We start from the raw sequence: 18287 nt of genomic DNA, 5'->3' as shown, positions 1-18287 counted from the left end.
GGGATGATTTGGGTCCCACAGAAGGTGTCTGTCCTGAAGGAGTGGACACCCCAGCAGAGAAGGAATCTGGGGGCTGGAGGGAGTGAAGGCTGTGAGGGCCTGGGCAGGGGCAAAAAGCCATGCACTTTAATTGAACATTTAGTACCAGTTAAGTAGGGTTCCTACACATGAAGCCTTACCTGATCAGCTCGATGTAAATTTGTTTGGCTCCTGCTGAAACAGACAGTACCCTCAGGTGGAAATGAAAACAAGTCTCCCTGACGCTGGTCTGTGTTGCTGAGTGTTTCTGTGGCAGGTGCATGTGTGTGCCTCTCTGTTCCCTCAAAGTCAGTGGTCAAAGCTGGTTGAATACCAGCATCGAAGAATACATGGTATAGTGTTATTTAGAGGAGAGGGATCTGTTTGATTCTGTAACGTGTAAAGCTAACATGTCTTCCAAGAAGGATTCTGGCTTGGAGGATTGTAAAGGAACATTAGGAAAACTAGAATTACAGAAAGCTGGGAAATACTTTGCGGAGTTTTCTCACACAGTGGCCCTTGAATTAGTGTGTAAAGAATAGTTTTTATTAAGATGAAATCAGTTTTTCCCTTTTGGACTATTTTTAAATCACCATTTGAATGGATGCCAATTCGTAGCCTGCGGGAGTGCCCGCGTCTTGTTCCTGCCCTAGGGAGAGCTCGTCACCGGCTGAGAGGTGGCCTCGGAAGAAGCAGGCACGGCTTAGACTGGAAAGGGTGGGCCAAGTGGAAAGGTAGTGTGATGGAATAGAACCTCCTTTTGCACAATCCGAGTAGCAGGACCAAGTATGGAGCATGTGAAGAACTCAAAAAGGTCCGGTAAGGACTTTATTGTGACAGCAACGAGATGTCAGTAAAATGAATTAGATAAGAGTGACATGTTTAGATCAGTTTAGATCAGAAAGGCTACTGTGGCCTGCAGCATGAGAAGAGATTGGTTGGGGAGTGAGCACTCCAACAGGCAGGGAGAGCTGGAGACTGTCGCGGTTATCCAGGGAGATGCGACAGTGGTCTGAGCTAGCTAGCGAGGATGGAGAGAAGTGAAGGGATTCCAGAGGGAGGGAGAGTTTGATGGGACTTGGACCCATCAGTCAGGGGCTGAGTGGGTGGTTGTTCAGAGTTCGGACTGGGTTAAGGTGCTGTAGTTCATCAAGTCAGAGAACACAGGCAAGGAGTGGAAGTGAGGCTGGCGTGCGTAAGAAGGAAACAAATTCAGAGCTTGAAATCTGGAGTACTGAATTGCAGAAATGAAGTGGCATAGAATAGGAGGAGAACAAAAACAAAAAAGGCTGATACGGGACACAAAATTAACTTGAATGAAGAAAAGATTCACAGCACTTAAATTGAACACTTAGTACTAGTTAACTTGGGTCTCTACGTGCCTTACGTGATTAGTTAAGTGTAAATTTGTTTGATTTCTGCTAAAATAGTACCCTCAAGTGGCAATTGAAACAACAGCAAACCATACATCTCTCAAATGCTGGTCTATACATCAAATATTATAGATTTACAAGCGGGGAGACCTGAGGACAGGCCCCAGGTTGACTGTCTTCAGGAGTTATTTGTGAACTATAACTGATTCAGACTCTTACAATACTTAAAGATGTGTTAGTGAGGATAAAGTTAAGTGATTTGGTCATACCACTGTTTCAAAAGAAAATTTGAAATTCAATAAGTAAGAAGTTATCACAATTTTCTTTTGAAACAGTGCTATGACCAAATCATTTAACTTTATTCTGACCAATCTGCGTAAAATAGCATCGTCCCCTCCAGCCTCTTCTCAGCTTACTTTTCTCCATAGCAGTTATCACCGGCTGATATGCTAAGTATTTACTTGTTTGTTTTTCTTCTGTCCTTTCTCTTCCCCTTACTCATCTAGGATGTTATCTCTACCAGGAAAAGACTTTGTTTTGCTTACTACTATATCCCCAGCGTCTAGCTTAGTTCCCGGCACATATACGCATTTAGTAAGTATTTGTTGAATAACTGTTTTTGAGTAAATAAAATGAATGTCAATTTGGAAATTCAGCACTACCAGGTCATATAATAATAGGCTATCTTAATAAAGAAAATAGACTGAAAAAGTTCTTAAACTACAGAGAAATTTCTGTAATGTACTTTGAATGCACTATAGCTAATTTCACACATATATGTGAAATACACGAATATGTATATACAGTATAATGTACTTATGAATGCGACATAGCTAACTGGCCTTTAAATATAATCACATTTAAACTTTTCCATCTTGGCCACTTTTCTTACCAACGTTTAATCAAAACGTGTATTTTACATACTCAACCTCCACCAAATGAGCTTTTGAAAACCAGTGCATTTGAATCAACAGAAATGTACTTAAATTAACTCTGGACTTCACCTTAAGGGAAATTTTGTAAATATTTGCAAATTAAAACTGTGAAGCCTCAGATGCTCTCAGAGTAAATGAGGCGGTGATATTTCAACAGTATTTTTACAACTCTGAAATAATCTTTAGAACTGTTCTCTTCTTTCTTTTTTTTCCTTTAGTGTAGGAGCACTCCAGCCCGAGTTTCTGGAAGATCAATACCAGATTCCAGAGGTTAGAAGGTTAGATCAGTGTTCCTTCCCGCCCTGTTGATAGCAGGGTAACTTTAATGTTGTGCGTTTCCAGAGTCTGTTTACACAGTCTCAGAACCCTGAGTCTTGTGTGTGTGTTGAAGATTTCTCTTTCATCGGAGTGCACCCCCGGCCCCCCAGGACTGACAGGTCTCCCAAAGCCTCCACGCCCGCGTGTGAGCTGTGAGCGTTACATCCATCCCTGTTTCTGAGGATGGCATCTACGTTTGGCGACGATCCTCTTGCTAAAGTTCACAAAGCACTTCAAAGTCAGGAGTCGCCGCCTAACCCAGGCCGCGATGCCCTTCCCGGGGCCCTCGGTGCACGCCCCCCGCTGACCACCTGGGAGCACCGGCGCGCACAGCCCACCGCACACTCCCCGCGAGCGGAGCCAGACGGCGGCGGCGGCGGCGGCGGCGAGACCCAGCCCCCGGGGCAGAGCGCCGCTACCCCAACCTGCTAGCTGTCTGCCGCCCGGTCTCCCACGCCTCCACCCCTCCCCTCCCCTCCTCGGCCTTCCCCGCCGGTCCATCCCCGCGCCCGCCGCCGCCTCCCTGGGAAGCTTGTCCCTCGCCACCCGCCGTAGCCCGGCGCTGGCCGGTCGCCGTCTCCAAGATGGCCGCGGCGCGAGCGGCTCCTGCGGCGGGCTAGAGGCGGAGGCGGAGCCGAGTCACTCCTGCACTCCGGGGCTCCGGTCCCCCGCGCCAGGCTGCAGCTTACTGCCCGCCGCGGCCATGCGGGGCTCCGTGCACGGATGAGAGAAGCCGCCGCAGAGCTGGTCCCGCCGCCCGCCTTCGCCGTCACTCCCGCCGCCGCCATGGAGGAGCCGCCGCCGCCGCCGCCGCCGCCGGAACCCGAACCCGAGCCGGAGCGCTGCCGGGCGGCGAGGTGAGTGGGGCTGCCGCGGCGGGCCCGGCGCAGAAAGCGGGTCTCGTCCTGGCCCGAGCTTGGTCGGGGGCACGAGGGGGCGTGGGGGCCTCTGCTTCCCGCCAGGTGGTGCGGGAGCATCCAGGCTGCCGGGCCGGAGGGGCGGGGTGCAGCCCTGGACGGAGGGCACGGCGGCCGGGTCGGCCCAGGGACTCCTGCCGGGGCGCCGCAGGTCCGGCCAAGCGCTTAGCCCGCCGACCCTCGTTGCAGCATCGCCGCGCGCCGGGAATGCGGCGGGGCGGGAGCGTAGCGGGGCGCCCCTGGTCCTGCTGGGACTGGCACCCCTCCCCCTCCCCCCCTCCAAGGCTTCCGAACCGGCGCCGCGCTGAAACTACGCCCCTCGTTACTAAGCGAAAATGCTACCTCCCCTTCGCCCCCGCTCAAGTAAAGAGGTAGACGCTCGTGAAGCAGATGCACACTGGCTGTTTCCCCTTCGTTCTCCCCCTGCCCTCCGTTTGTCTCCCCCCGAGTGTGCCTGTGCAAACAGGTTGGTTTCTCTTTCTGAGGGTCCTTCACCGGCCGTGAGTAGTGGCGTTGTGCAGATTGTTGCGCACACGTGCACATCAAGTGAAGGATTGATTTGTCCAAAACTTTGCTCCCACAGGAAGCTGTAATATGGAACTTTGGTACCCAAAGCATTCGTTGCATTCTGTTCCCTAGGGGGCTCTGTTACTGAATTCTTATGTCATTTTTCTGATCGGGAGATGAAATTCACCATAACTAAGAATTTCCCTCTTATGTGCCTCCAGTTTGTATGTTCAAATGACCTCTTACCCCTGTCTTTTGCATCCCAGTGTAAACTTGCAAACTGCTGCCCCCTGTCCCCTGTAAGGAAAATACTTCCACGTCTCCTCTTGCATCTTGCTATCTTGCTCTGTAGTTGCAGGAATAAGGGACTTAAGTGTCCTCTTTCTTTTTCCTCCTTAAAGAAATTTTAAACAAAATCTGCAGCTGTAGTTAGAACTGAATACAGGAACCACATTCGTGCTTGTTATGACCCAGTCGGCCCAAACAGATTTGTTTGGTTTTTACAGGCTGTGAAGAAAGTCGTTCTTCATTTTCCTTAACTCTGAGGTACTAACGAGATACTCTTGTGAACTTTTAGGGAACAGCTTCTGTAAATAATGGTACATGGTGTAATGAGAATTCATTTTGGTCCTTTGGAATACATCTAACATTTTTAGAACTTTTGTCAGAAAGTTTATTATATAAATTTGGTAGTAGATTCATACTTTGAGTATTTTGACTCCTTTATGTTTTTCTTTAAAAATAATAATAGCGAACACTTACTAATCGTTTAAAATGTGCCATTTCCTTTGCTTCTGTTAACCCATTTAATCTTGACCAACAACCTTATGAGGAACATACTATTACTGTCTCTTTTTAAGATGAGGAAACTGAGGCACAAAGTTAAGTGTTTTGTCCAAGGTTTCACAGTTAGTGCTGAACTCAGGTCTGGCTGCACATTCCCTGCTCTTAACCGCCATGAAGAAGAGAGTTGATTTCATTATACAAACGGGCAGATCAGAAGTTATAATTCTGTATAACTATACTCTGGGGAAAAAATGGATGTGAACATTCTTAGGTAAAAGGAACAGAGAGAATTGCAAATGTGCTGTAAAAAATGACTGTTTCTCTAATGATAAAAAGAAGTCTTTAGTTTTCAGCCAGGTTTCTGTCTTTGTTATAGTAGAAATAGGTCAGGATAATCGGCTTCAACTTTAAGTGAACAGCACTGTACAGAACAAGAAGATCTTAGAAATATTTTTCTTAGCAACATTGCAGTTAATTGTAGATCATTAGTAAAAGATGCTTCAGGGGCTCTGCAGTTGTTTATTTGAATTTCTTTTACCTGTGTTTTTAACCATTTTAAAGAGGCTCAACATGCATTTTCAAATAATGCTAGATGCCACATTTAACGCATAGGAGACCAATAACGTGACTTGTGCTACTAGGTTAACTGGTTTGGGACAGACCAGAATAAAGCTCCATGTGCCATCTTTGTTCATGCGCTTCATGTCGATGTGTCATTGATGAGGAAGGCTGATCTGATGCACAGGTCTTTTGTGGAAAGCAGGCCCGCACACGTTGGCCAGTGCAGCAGTGCGGCAGGTGCCAGCCCAGTACATCTGCTCAGCGCGTGCTGATGTGAGAGTTATGCAATGACCGGGGAACACAAAACAGGTTGAGAAGCGACAGTGCTCTTATGGGTTTACTGCCTGTTGTCAGTGGTGGATACTTCTTGTCCTTGTTTTTGATAAATAATTCATGATAAGGATAGCAGTTGTTATTGTTAGTGATTAAACTTAGAAATAAGCATTCCTTATAATTTCTTTTTTAAGCTTCTGGGTCAGTTGTAGGAGGATCCTGAGATTATAAGGAGAGCTTTTAAAACTAATTTGGAACAATTTTGTGATTTCTTGAAGCTGCGTTTAAAAGAAACACAGATCTTGGCTATTAAGGCTGATACGAGACTGCTCCTATCTCCTGTAAGCTTTCATAAAAATGTTTACGTTAGGGCTTCCCTGGTGGCGCAGTGGTTAAGAATCCGCCTGCCAAATGCAGGGGACACAGGTTCTAAGCCCTGGTCCGGGAGGATCCCACATGCCGCGAGCAACTAAACCTGTGCGCCACAACTACTGAGCCTGCGCTCTAGAGCCCGTGAGCCACAACTACTACTGAAGCCTGCGTGCCTTGAGCCTGCGCTCCTCAACAAGAGGAGCCACCGCAATGAGAAGCCCACGCACCGCAACCAAGAGTAGCCCCCGCTCACCGCAACTAGAGAAAGCCCTTGTGCGGCAACAAAAACCCAGTGCCAAAATAATAAATTTTAAAAAATAAATTAAAAAAAAAAAAATAGCCTCCTTGTTCTCATTTATTGGCCTGTGTAAAGTACTTGTTACATGAAATAACTTTTTTTAACCAGTGACTTTATTTACTTTTTATAATATGGTTCTTATAAGTTCATTTGAAAAAATGGGTTTCACTACTAAAAAAGTACTTCAATATTCTGTCCCTCCTAGGTGGTTTGATCTCTCCCTCTCCTTGAATGTCCCCTTGGAGCCTGCTTGTTTCAGTCTTGCCACTGGATGTCACTTATTTATTCTCCTTAGCGAAACCCACCTTACGGTGCAGCTGCAGGCTCTCCTGGCAGCATCAGTGATGGGCGTGGCTTGAGACCCTTACTAGGGGAGATACTGTTGGCAGGGGTGGCTTTAGGCAGAGAAGCAGTGACCACACAGCAGTAACAAAGGGCTCCAGTGATAGCAGAAGCTCCTTCATGTTCTGAAATGGGGACAGCTCGTCTTTCAAGAAGGACTTTGTGGTTCCCTTTTTTTTTTTTTTTTTTTTTTTGCGGTACACGGGCCTCTCACTGCTGTGGCCTCTCCTGTTGCGGAGCACAGGCTCCGGACGCGCAGGCTCAGGGGCCATGGCTCACGGGCCCAGCCGCTCTGCAGCATGTGGGATCTTCCCGGACTGGGGCACGAACCCGTGTCCCCTGCATCGGCAGGCGGACTCTCAACCACTGCATCACCAGGGAAGCCCTTGTGGTTCCCTTTAATTGTCATATTGTTAGAAGTTGCTTCTACTTCTTTCACTTGCGTTCTCTTAATGTCTTGTAAATCTTGTTCTGAGCCCTACTGAAATAAGGGGATATAAAGTCTTGATTGTTTACTGGATACGTTGCCTTAATAACTTCCTGTTACTTAATAATTCCTTATTCTTCAGTGATTATAATTTTTACTCATAGCATGCTGTTGTTTTAGCCTTCTCATTTGACCAGGTGGTATGTATTGTTTATAAGGACACTTTGATGCCTCCAGTCAGTAGGCCATTGGAAATAATTTCTTTAAAGAGAAAATGGGGGAAATGTTGGAAAAAGAGTTTGGCCAGTGACTGCTGTGGGTCTTTATAAGCTGGCATTCCCTGGGCAGCATACGGTAAGCAAGGTTCAGGTACTGTGCTTCAGCTCCTACTTGGCTTTGTCTGTACCTGCTGGGTCAGTGTATTCTTTTGCCTGTAGAAAGCCAAAGTATAATTAAGAGATTGATTGGTAAGCATGACATCAGCTAGGGAAATTAGTTGAATGATCTTAGTGAGTAATGTTAACAGACCAGGTTGGCTTGCATCCCTAACAGGCATACCCCCTGCTTCTAGGATGAGAGGCAGGTAACAAGAGTCTTACTCTTAGGTTTTCGTTTCCCTAGGCTTCACACGGGCTGCTGTTTTTCTTTTCCCTCTGGTCACTAACTTCCCTCAGTTTGTTAGGTTACAGTGTGTTTGTTTTTAATCTTCAGTCTTACTTTAACTAGATTATGACAAACCTTGCTTTTCCTGCTTTACTTTGAGGTATATTGTATCCTTGTCCCTTAAAGACATCTGTTTAAAAAACCCTCAGTGGTAGATTTTTACTAATGGTAAGTCTCAGAGGATCACCTAACTGTCTTCACCCTCCTCATAATCCACTCCTCTGACCCTGCCCCCAACAAAGAGTCCTTTGGCGTAGTTTCTGGAAAAGGTGTGGCAAAGATGTCAGTGGTTGGTGCTTTCGTAAAATGCTTTTTGACTCCTGTGAGTATTGTGTTCAAAAAAGATCATGATGGTATGTGGTTTATCTGGATTTGTCATAAAATTAAATTTATTTTTATTTTTTTAATAAATTTATTTATTTTTGGCTGCGTTGGGTCTTTGTTGCTGTGCGCGGGCTTTCTCTAGTTGCGGCGAGCGCAGGCTACTCTTCCTTGCGGTGCACGGGCTTCTCATTGCGGTGGCTTCTCTTGTGGAGCACGGGCTCTAGGCGCGCGGGTTTCAGTAGTTGTGGCTCAAGGGCTCTAGAGCGCAGGCTCAGTAGTTGGGGTGCACGGGCTTAGTTGCTCTGCAGCATGTGGGATCTTCACGGACCAGGGCTGGAACCCGTGTCTTGGTCTCCTTCTTTGCCTTGTTAATTCTTCCTCCTCCTCCTGGTCTTCTTTTAAGCATTGCTTACTTCAGGGTCAGCCTTCCCTTAACCTCATACCCCTTCACTAGAAGTTAGATTAAGTCCCTCTGTTCTGAGTCTTCCCAGTCCGAGTGGTTCTCCACCATGTTCTGGCATCTCACCATTTGTAATTATCTACTTGAATGAACGTTTGTTTATTGTCTCTTGGCCTCAATAGCCATCAGACTCCAGGAGGGCAGGGACGTGGTTGTTTGGCTCACTTTTAGGTCTCTGTTCCTGGCACAGTGTCTAATGAGTGCTAGGCTCTCCACAGGTACTTGTTGGATGGAGGAGGCAGTGGATATATTGGAGGGCACAGAGGTGTTGGTACTAGACAGACAGGCTTTGAATCTTACCTTTTAATTAGTAGCCTCTGATTTGGGGAAAGTTACTTAACTTCTCTCAGAGTCAGTTTGCTCCTTTGAAAATCAAATAATAATAGCACCTCCTTCGTAGGTTGTTACTAAATTAAATGAGATAATGGCCTTTTATATAAAGTGCTCCGTAATTTAGTTCTCTTTATTAATTTCTTTGCTTTTTATTTTTTCATTTAAAGTGAAAAGGGAGGAAGTCCATCGTAATTAATTTTCATAAAAAGCCATCAGGTATGTTTTGAGGCTAGGTACATTTTAAAATAGCTGCAGTAATCTTTATTCAAGAAACATTTGTTTTTTCCATGTCTGTTGAAGGCATAGGAGAAAGAGGATTTGGGGACCTGGCTTTTCCAGATTCCCTCTTTCGCTTCAACTGTGATTATTTTGCATATTCCTAAAGGTGTTTGGAATTTTGACACGAGCATCATAAATCATGACACTAAAATCAGAAGTGTTTACACTGCAGGTTGAATGACTCCTTTAGGTCATCAGGCACAGCTCAGTCTTTTTTTCTCTGGAACTTCTTTTTAGTTGTTTGTTTAACTTGACATGTCTTTACAACTTAGATTACTACTGTTTTCATTTTTTTAAATGTTGTGCATTATATTTAAGAGTAATATTTTCCAAATTGGTCTAGCTGTTGCCTTAGAAAAGTGAATGAAATCACTTTTCTAAATCAGTTAGAAATCTCTCTGATTATAAAAGTAACACATGTCAATTGTAGAAAAATCTGAAAAGTATAAAGAAGAAAATAGCCAGTCATAATCCTACCATCTAAAAATAGTCACCATTAACATTTTGGCATATTTCTTTCCTGGGCTTTACCTCTTTACCTCTGTGTGTGTGTGTGTGTGTGTGTGTGTGTGTGTGTGTGTGTGTGATTTATATATTGGTTTGGCCAAAAAGTTCGTTTGGTATTTTCCTGTTAAGACAACTAGCAGTGCTTAGTTGTCTTTAATTTCATTCCAGACAATTTTGTTGGGTTGCATTGTGACATATACCCTAACATATCAGTGTGCATTTAAAGAAAAAACTTATCAAAATTGGTGGATTTTTGTGTAGCCATTTTAATATTGCAGGTGGAAGGAAAAAAGCAACATTTTCAGCATATTATGCTTTATTATTTCAAGAAAGGTAGAAACGCAACTGAAACCCAAAAATGATTTGTACGGTGTGTGGAGAAGGTGCTGTAACTGATCGAACATGTCAAAAGTGGTTTGCGAAGTTTCGTGTTGGAGATTTCTCGCTGGATGATGCTCCACAGTCAGGTAGACCAGCTGAAGTTGATTGTTCTCATTAATTGAGAACAATCAGTGTTATACCACGGGGGAGATGTCCGAATTCTCAAAATACCTGCATCAAGCATTGAAAATCATTTGCACCAGCTTGGTTACATTAATCGCTTTGATGTTTGGGTTCCACATAAGTTAAGTGTATTTCCGCATGCGATTCTCTACTGAAACGTAAGGAAAACGTTCCGTTTATAAAACAAATTGTGATGGGTGATGAAAAGTGGATACTGTACAATAATGTGGAATGGAAGAGATTGTGGGGCAAGTGAAATGAACCACCACCAACCACAGCAAAGGCCGGTCTTCATCCAGAGAAGGTGATGTTGTATATATGTTGGGATTGGAAGGGAGTCCTCTATTATGAGCTCCTTCCGGAAAACCAAACGATTAATTCCAACAAGTACTGCTCCTAATTAGACCAACTGAAAGCAGTACTCGTCAAAAAGCGTCCAGAATTAGTCAGCAGAAAACACATAATCTTCCGTCAGGATAACGCAAGGCCGCGTGTTTCTCTGATGACCAAAGACTGTTACAGCTTGGCTGGGAAGTTCTGATTCATCTGCCGTTTTCACCAGACACTGCACTTTGGGATTTCCATTTATTTCCGTCTTTACAAAATTCTCTTAATGGAAAAAATCTCAATTCCCCGGAAGACTGTAAGAGGCACCTGGAACAGTTCTTTGCTCAAAAAGGTAAAAAGTTTTGGGAAGATGGAATTATGAAGTTGCCTGAAAACTGGCAGAAGGTAGTGGAACAAAAGGTGAATATGCTGTTCAATAGAGTTCTTGGTGAAAATGAAGAATGTGTCTTTTATTTTTACTTAAAGACTGAAGGAACTTTTTGGCCAATCCAGTATATAAATTACATATATGTTTATATATATATATATATATATATATATATATATATATATATATATAAATTTCCCCTCCATACATTCTTTTTTTTTTTTTTTTTTTTTTTTGCGGTAAACGGGCCTCTCACTGTTGTGGCCTCTCCCGTTGTGGAGCACAGGCTCCGGACGCTCAGGCTCAGTGGCCATGGCTCACGGGCCCAGCCGCTCCGCGGCATGTGGGATCCTCCCGGACCGGGGCACGAACCCGTGTCCCCTGCATCGGCAGGCGGACTCTCAACCACTGCGCCACCAGGGAAGCCCCCCCTCCATACATTCTATCTTTAGAAGCTACTATATCATGAGCACTTTCCCATGTTTTAAACATATTTAATGACAAACAATATTCCTCTTTATTGGAATACTGTAATTTAACTGTTTTTGAATTACTTTGACTAGAGTTCTATAAATCCTGACTCATTCCACTGGTGTGATCTCAGAGTTGTTTAAAGAGGCCATCAGAAGCCTCTACCTGAAAGTATAATACATGGGAGAGTCCTTTTCCACAGGCCCTGAGATGGCCCTTCTTTGTTGAAGACAGGCACCCTGGACTGTAGCCGAGGCTAGGTGCTTTCAGGGAAGCAGCCGAGTAAAACAAGCACCTGTCTGTAGGTGATGGAAAACTTAAAGTGGGATGTAGTGATTCTTATTACACAGTATTGGGGGTAATCTCTGTCTGCCAGTGGGAGCCTCTGTTATGTAGCAGCTGCCTCCTGACCCCCATTGAGTGTTTTCTGATGTTTCTATTCCAGGAAGCTGCTTGTGATCTTAATTAATTTAACTAGTCCTTTGTTGGACTTTTAGGGTGTTTCCATTTCTTTAGCTATTATAAGCAACAATGTTATGAACATTCTTTTTGGCTCAGTCTTTATGTATATCCCAGATATTTTATTAGAATAAAATCCTGGAAATGAAATTACAGTATTAAAGAGTATACCTATATATATATTTTAGGTATAATCTGTTCCTCTGTAAGTACAGAATTTTACATATTGAATTATATATAATAGAGGCAACTATATAGGCAATTCACAGAATTTGATAATACAGAGATGAAAGAGAAAGAGAGGCCAATTGACCAATTAGGTGGGACCCGGTAGGTTCCCTCAGGTTTTTTTATTTTAAATTTTTGTGTAATATTTGCTGTTGTGTAATGTAACACAGACATTTGTATAATATATATATGAAATGCATAGCATGATAAATTATCTAGAAGTGAACTTGCTCTTGTAAAGATCACCTGTGTGAAGAAAGCAGCATCCTAGAGACCCCCTCTGCCCCCGCACGGTCACTACCCTCCTCTCCTCGTTGCCCTGACACTTAGTGATATTTCACGTCTTTCATGCCACGTGACGTTCATGAGATTCACCTATGTTGTTTTGGGTGATAGTGGTTCTTTTATTTTGGTCACTATGAAGTAGTTCATTGTGTAACTGTATCACAGGGTGTTTTTATCCGCTCAGGGTTTGGGGGGCTTGTTTTTTACCATTGGAGTCGTTGTTAGGTGTTAGTTTAGTAGCGCTGAAGTATATTCACTCAGACTGTGGCAGATCTCCGGAACGCTTCATCTTGCAAAACGGAGACTCTGTGTCCAGTAAATAACAACTCCCCTCTCCTCTCCCCTACCCCCTGGTCCAGGGAGCTTTCTGGGTTGGAGATCTGCCTACCCTCAGATTTAGCTAGAAATAGGGAGGCCATGAATTTCACTTGAAGTCTGTTTGTGAGCAGACCTTTCAATACATCCCTACACAAATTTGCCACTCAAAGGTAGCTAAATTCGAAACTCCTTTAAGCTTAAGGTCCAGGCCAAATAGACCTCATCCACACTGAACATCTCTCCCCTTCCTGAACATGGCATCTTTTTTCTCAACTTCTTGCCTTTGAGTAGATTGGTTCCTGTGTGTCAACTACCCTTTCCTCACTTTTCTACAGCAGTCATTTCAAATGGCACTTGTCTTCTGAATCCTCTCACAGTCTCCTAGGCAGATAGATAATACTTGTATTATGTGTAAGTGTAACGTAAAACATGCCCTGTCTTCAAGGGATTTATAATTTAGTTAAGGAGAAGAGATAAGGTAAATAGAAGCTTTATAATTCATGGTCTGGTGCAGAAATGGTAAGTTTACATCTATCATCTACCTGTGTACCATCATTCAGATAGTATAACATGTTTTATATAATGATTACAATGAACTTGTAAAATAGATGTGCATTTTTCAGATGGAGAAAGTGAGTCTTTAAGAGATGTATTAGTTCAGGGGACTTCGCTGGTGGTCCAGTGGTTGGGACTCCTGGCTTTCACTGCAGGGGGCACAGTTTCAATCCCTGGTCTGGAAAGTAGGATCCTGCGTGCTGTGCGGTGCGGCCAAAAAAATAAATAAAGGGGAGAGAGAGAGATAGATAGAGAGAGAGAGAGAGAGAGAGAGAGAGAGAGAGAGAGAGAGAGAGAGAGAGACAGATGTGTTAGTTTAGAATACCTGGAGTCAGGACACATTCATCCTTGTTATGCTTCAGAGTCTGTGGTCCTGTGTTTTATACGCTATCTCCTTAGGCATACATGTGAAAGGATGTGGTGAAGGATTTAAATAATAGTTTATTGTAGCAGCAAAAGATATCAAAAGGATGATTAATTGCCAAGTAAATTATACAGGGGTGAGAAGAGGACCCTCTAGACTGAGGTGGGCATGATATATTATCTGAACATATTGTGAGCGTTTGCCATGTTAGTAAAAATATTAAAACATCATTTAAAAATAGCTGTATAATTTCAGTTTATGGTCATGCTCTAAACCATTTACATGATTACCAGTTTCTTGCTGTCCTAGGTAGCACTGCAGTGAAGCTGCTGATCCGCAGCTCTTAATGCTCTTCTGGCTGCTCTTGTAAAGTCATTTCCTGAATGTAGAATTTGAAAGGAGTTTGAACACAGTTCAGAGTTTTAATATCTACTGTTAAACATTTTCTTCTGAAAAGATTATATGAATGTATAGGCCACAAATAGTGCTTATCTTACTAGATTTCTAGCTTTGAGTATTATTATAAAAAGTCTTTGCTAATTTAATAGCCCGGAAAGGGTTATCTTGTTTTAATTTGAGTGTCTGGTTACTAAATAGGTGGAACTATTTTCATGTTTTATTGCTACTTAAATTTATTTTGTGAATTATCTTTTTATATTCTTTGCTTATTTTGCTGTTGGTATCTTAGGGTTTTTCTTGCCAGTTTTTTTTCTTTTTTTTTTTTTTTGCGGTACACGGGCCTCTCACTGCTGTGGCCTCTCCTGTTGCGGAGCACAGGCTCCGGACGCGCAGGCTCAGCGGCCATGGCTCACACTGGCCCAGCCACTCTGCGGCATGTGGGATCTTCCCAGACCGGGGCACGAACCTGTGTCCCCTGCATCGGCAGGCGGACTCTCAACCACTGCGCCACCAGGGAAGCCCTCTTGCCAGTTTTAATGAGTCTTTTTTTTTTTTTTTTTAACATCTTTATTGGAGTATAATTGCTTTACACTAATGACTCTTTTATAAATTAAGGACATTTTTTTTTCCAGGTTAACTTTTAGTATGTTTAGTTATTATTTTTTTATATATTGAAGTTTTAAATGTTCACATAGTTAAATATTTTCTTTTAAATTTTCTTCCATTTCTTTAAAGCTAGGAAGTCCAACACATGTAATTAAGGGAAAATCATTTCAGACCCATTTTTTCTGGAAAAATACCATAAGTACCATTTTCTATATTTTATGGAAAAATACCATAGCTTACATAAACTGTAAGCCATAAAAGAGCTTATAATGTAGGTTTTATGTATTTTTATATCACTGTAAATCTTGTCTAATAGCTATGCACATGGTAGATACTGCCTAAGTATCTGTTGATGGAACGAATGAGTTAATTCAATGAATTATCACTGACAAGACTTTAATAATTTTACTGGTTCTTGGCACCTCTTCCTTTGTACTCCCTTTCTGTTCTCATTTTCTGAGAATTTGTGAACTAATAAAAGACAAAGGAGTGTCTTTTTTTAAGGCTCCGTATGCAAGATTTCTATTCCTTTTTGCATCGCTGGATACTACATCTTACATACCTGGTAAGAGCTCTCCTCTTAGAATTGCTCTCTGAATGAGAGTTGATGTAGAACCTGTCATAAGATCCCTAATTCCCCTTGTTTTAGTAGAAATAGGATTGCCTTCTGTTCAAATCCTGCTCATTTGCTAGTGCTTTTTCAAATTATTTTGTTAGAATTTGAATAATAGGTGATTAAAGTAAGGTAATTTGGTTATGTAGAGATCTGTACCATACAGTTTCCCAAATGTTTTGCTGTTCAAAATTTCTTCAAGACATGAAAAAGTGAGATAGCCCCTTTTTTTTTTTTGGTGCTAAAAGCTTGTACTGACCTTAAAGTATATATATTTGAATTCTTAAACATTCCATTTCTAGGCTATCAGAAAGTATTCTAACTGAAACTGGGTTTTACATGGAGAGTAAGAGAACTATAGGAGTAGGTGTCTTGCCTTTACGTATTTATTTTTTTTGAAATAGCTTTCTGCCAATCAAGAGGTCCTTGGTTCATATCCGAGGTGTCCCCACGTAAAAAAAAAAAAAAAAGGGAAGGGAAAAAGAAATAAAATAAATTTATTGAGATATAATTCATATGGCATACAGTTCGCCCATTTAAAGTGTCCAGATTGGTTGTTTTAGTGTGCTCGAAGGTATGTGCAAACATCACCTGGTCAATTTTCGAGTGTTTTAATTACCTCAGAAAGAAACCTGGTACCCTTCAGCTACTGCTGCCTCCCACCCCCCATCCCTCCCAGTCCTAAGCAACCATTAGTCTACTTTCTGTGTCTGAACATGTTTTATAAATGGAATCATATAATACATGGTCTTTTATGACAGCTTTTATTTAGCCTAATGTTTGCAAGTTTCATCCATGTTGTACCATGTATGAGTCCTTCATTCCTTTATTTGGCTGAATAATGTTTCACTAAATGCATATGCATTTTGCTTATCCATTCTTCACTCGATAGACGTTGGGTTGTTTCCACCTTTTGGCTAGTATGAGTGATGCTGCTATAAACATTCAAGTGTTTATACAGTTGTTTGTGTGGACATATGTTTTCATTTTTCTTGCATATATATACCTAGGAGTCTAATTGCTGGCTCATACGTTTTTCAAACTGGCTGCACCACTTGACATTCCCACCGACAGTGTTTGAGAGTTCTGATTTCTTCACATCCTTGCCCATGCTTGTTATTGTATGACTTTAAACTATTTATTTATTTATTTTTGGCCGCACTGCAGAGCACGTGAAATCTTAGTTCCCTGGCCAGGGATCGAGCCCGTGCCCCCTACATTGGAAGTGCGGAGTCTTAACCACTGGACTGCCAGGGAAGTCCCTTTCTGACTTTTTGATTATAACCACCCTAATGGATGAAAAGTACTATCTCATGGTTTTGATTTGTATTTTCCTAGTGGTGGTGAGCATCTTTTCAGGTGCTTGTTGGCCATTTGTATATCTTCGGAGAAGTGTGTATTCAGATCCTTTCCCCATTTTTAATTGGTTTATTTGTCTTTTTATTATTGAATTATGTTCAGGTATGTTTAAAGGAGAACATGAACATTGGAGAAAAATAAAAGATATTAAAAAAAACCCAAATGGAATGTCTGAAGATGAAAAATACAGTATCTGAAATGACAAATACACTGGTTGGGATTATCAACAGAGTAGGCACTGTAGAAAAAATTTTGAACTTGTGGACATAGCAATAGAAACTATGCAAAATGTAGTACAGAGAGTACACCGACTAGAAAAAAATGTATAGAACATCAGCGACATATGGGATAATATCAGGCCCTCTGCATGTCTGTAATTGGAGTTCCTGAAAGAGGAAAGCGAGGGGGGGAAACTGAAAAACATATTTTAAGAAATATGGCTGTAAATGTTTCACATTTGATGAACAAACACTATAAACCCATAGATTCAAACAGTTCAATGAGCCTCAAGAAAGATAAACCCAAAATTATCACTGGAAAATCACTGCTTAAATCTCTTTTTCTTCCATGGTTTCTACCCTTGTATGTCAGTTTTATAAATAACTTTATTCTTTTTTTGTTAAAATAAATTTATTTTATTTCTTTATTTTTGGCTGCGTTGGGTCTTTGTTGCTGCGCGCGGGCTTTCTCTAGTTGCGGCGAGTGGGGGCTACCCTTCGTTGCGGTGCGTGGGCTTCTCATTGCCGTGGCTTCTCGTTGTGGACCACGGGCTCTAGGTGCATGGGCTTAAGTAGTTGTGGATCGCAGCCTCCAGTAGTTGTGGCTCACGGGCTCTAGAGTGCAGGCTCGGTAGTTGTGGTGCACGGGCTTAGTTGCTCTGTGGCATCTTCCCAGACCAGGGCTCGAACCCGTATCCCCTGCATTGGCAGGTGGATTCTTAACTGCTGTGCCACAAAGGAAGCCCCAATAACTTTATTCTTGTAATTGTTTTCTTCTGCGTTCACGTCTCTAGTAATGTATTACATGAAACATTCTCCTTTTATCTCATTCACCAAACCATTGTGTTCCATGTTTGCTTAAATTTTTTTTCCAAGAGGCTTTGCCTTTATTGTATTTAGTTGTAGCCTTGCTTATGAACCATTTAAGGATTTTTCTAATTATTCCTAAATTAATTGGGCTGTTAAATTAAATGTTAATTTATTTTAATTAACCACTTTTACAAGAAGCATGGAGGACGGTGTCATTCCAAACGTAAAACAACAGAGTGTCACAAAAGATTGAAAATTGCTGTCTTATTTGGTGCACTTGACATTGATGTGATTTAGAAGTCAGCTTTGGGCAAAGCCAGTGTATGTGGTCTGGAGGGGGGTCGTTATTCTTGCCTAGTGCGGGTGGAAGCAACCTCGTAGCTTGAGTATTGATTTGAATTACTTATTCATCTGATACCTTTATCCTTTGAATGTCTGTTTAGTATATGTCAGGATGAGATATTTTGAAAGGAGAACCCTGCTAACTGTGGTAAATATTGTCTAGGTCCATGCTTCTATACCCTTTGTGGGTCATAGACTACATTTGAGAATCTGATAAAGCTATGGACTCTTGACTCCAAAAATGGATGTGATTAAAATTTACAGTCAGTTTCAAAGGACTCATAGTCTCTATGATGGAGATATAAAGTAATATAGTTTTGATACTTTATTTTTTACATTCCCTGTATT

General features: G+C 42.2%; 1 protein-coding gene across 6 annotated transcripts in view; it reads left to right on the top strand.

The window, feature by feature from the left end:
- Positions 1-3167: 3167 nt before the first annotated feature.
- Positions 3168-18287, top strand: part of MAP3K4 (mitogen-activated protein kinase kinase kinase 4) — a 108750-nt gene continuing 93630 nt past the window's right edge. For 2 of the 6 annotated variants that reach the window (XM_032651825.1, XM_032651826.1), the window contains exon 1: positions 3168-3501. In XM_032651825.1, the coding sequence (XP_032507716.1) occupies positions 3368-3501 (134 nt within the window). In that variant the 5' untranslated portion in view covers positions 3168-3367. The remainder of the gene's footprint in view (positions 3502-18287) is intronic. The other 4 variants (XM_032651824.1, XM_032651823.1, XM_032651829.1 and 1 more) reach the window with 3 other exon arrangements.

This window comes from Phocoena sinus, chromosome 12 (genome assembly GCF_008692025.1).
Source record: "Phocoena sinus isolate mPhoSin1 chromosome 12, mPhoSin1.pri, whole genome shotgun sequence".
NCBI classification, from domain to species: domain Eukaryota; kingdom Metazoa; phylum Chordata; class Mammalia; order Artiodactyla; family Phocoenidae; genus Phocoena; species Phocoena sinus.
Note: the sequence above shows the minus strand (reverse complement) of the source record. Positions and strands in the feature narration are given on the sequence as shown.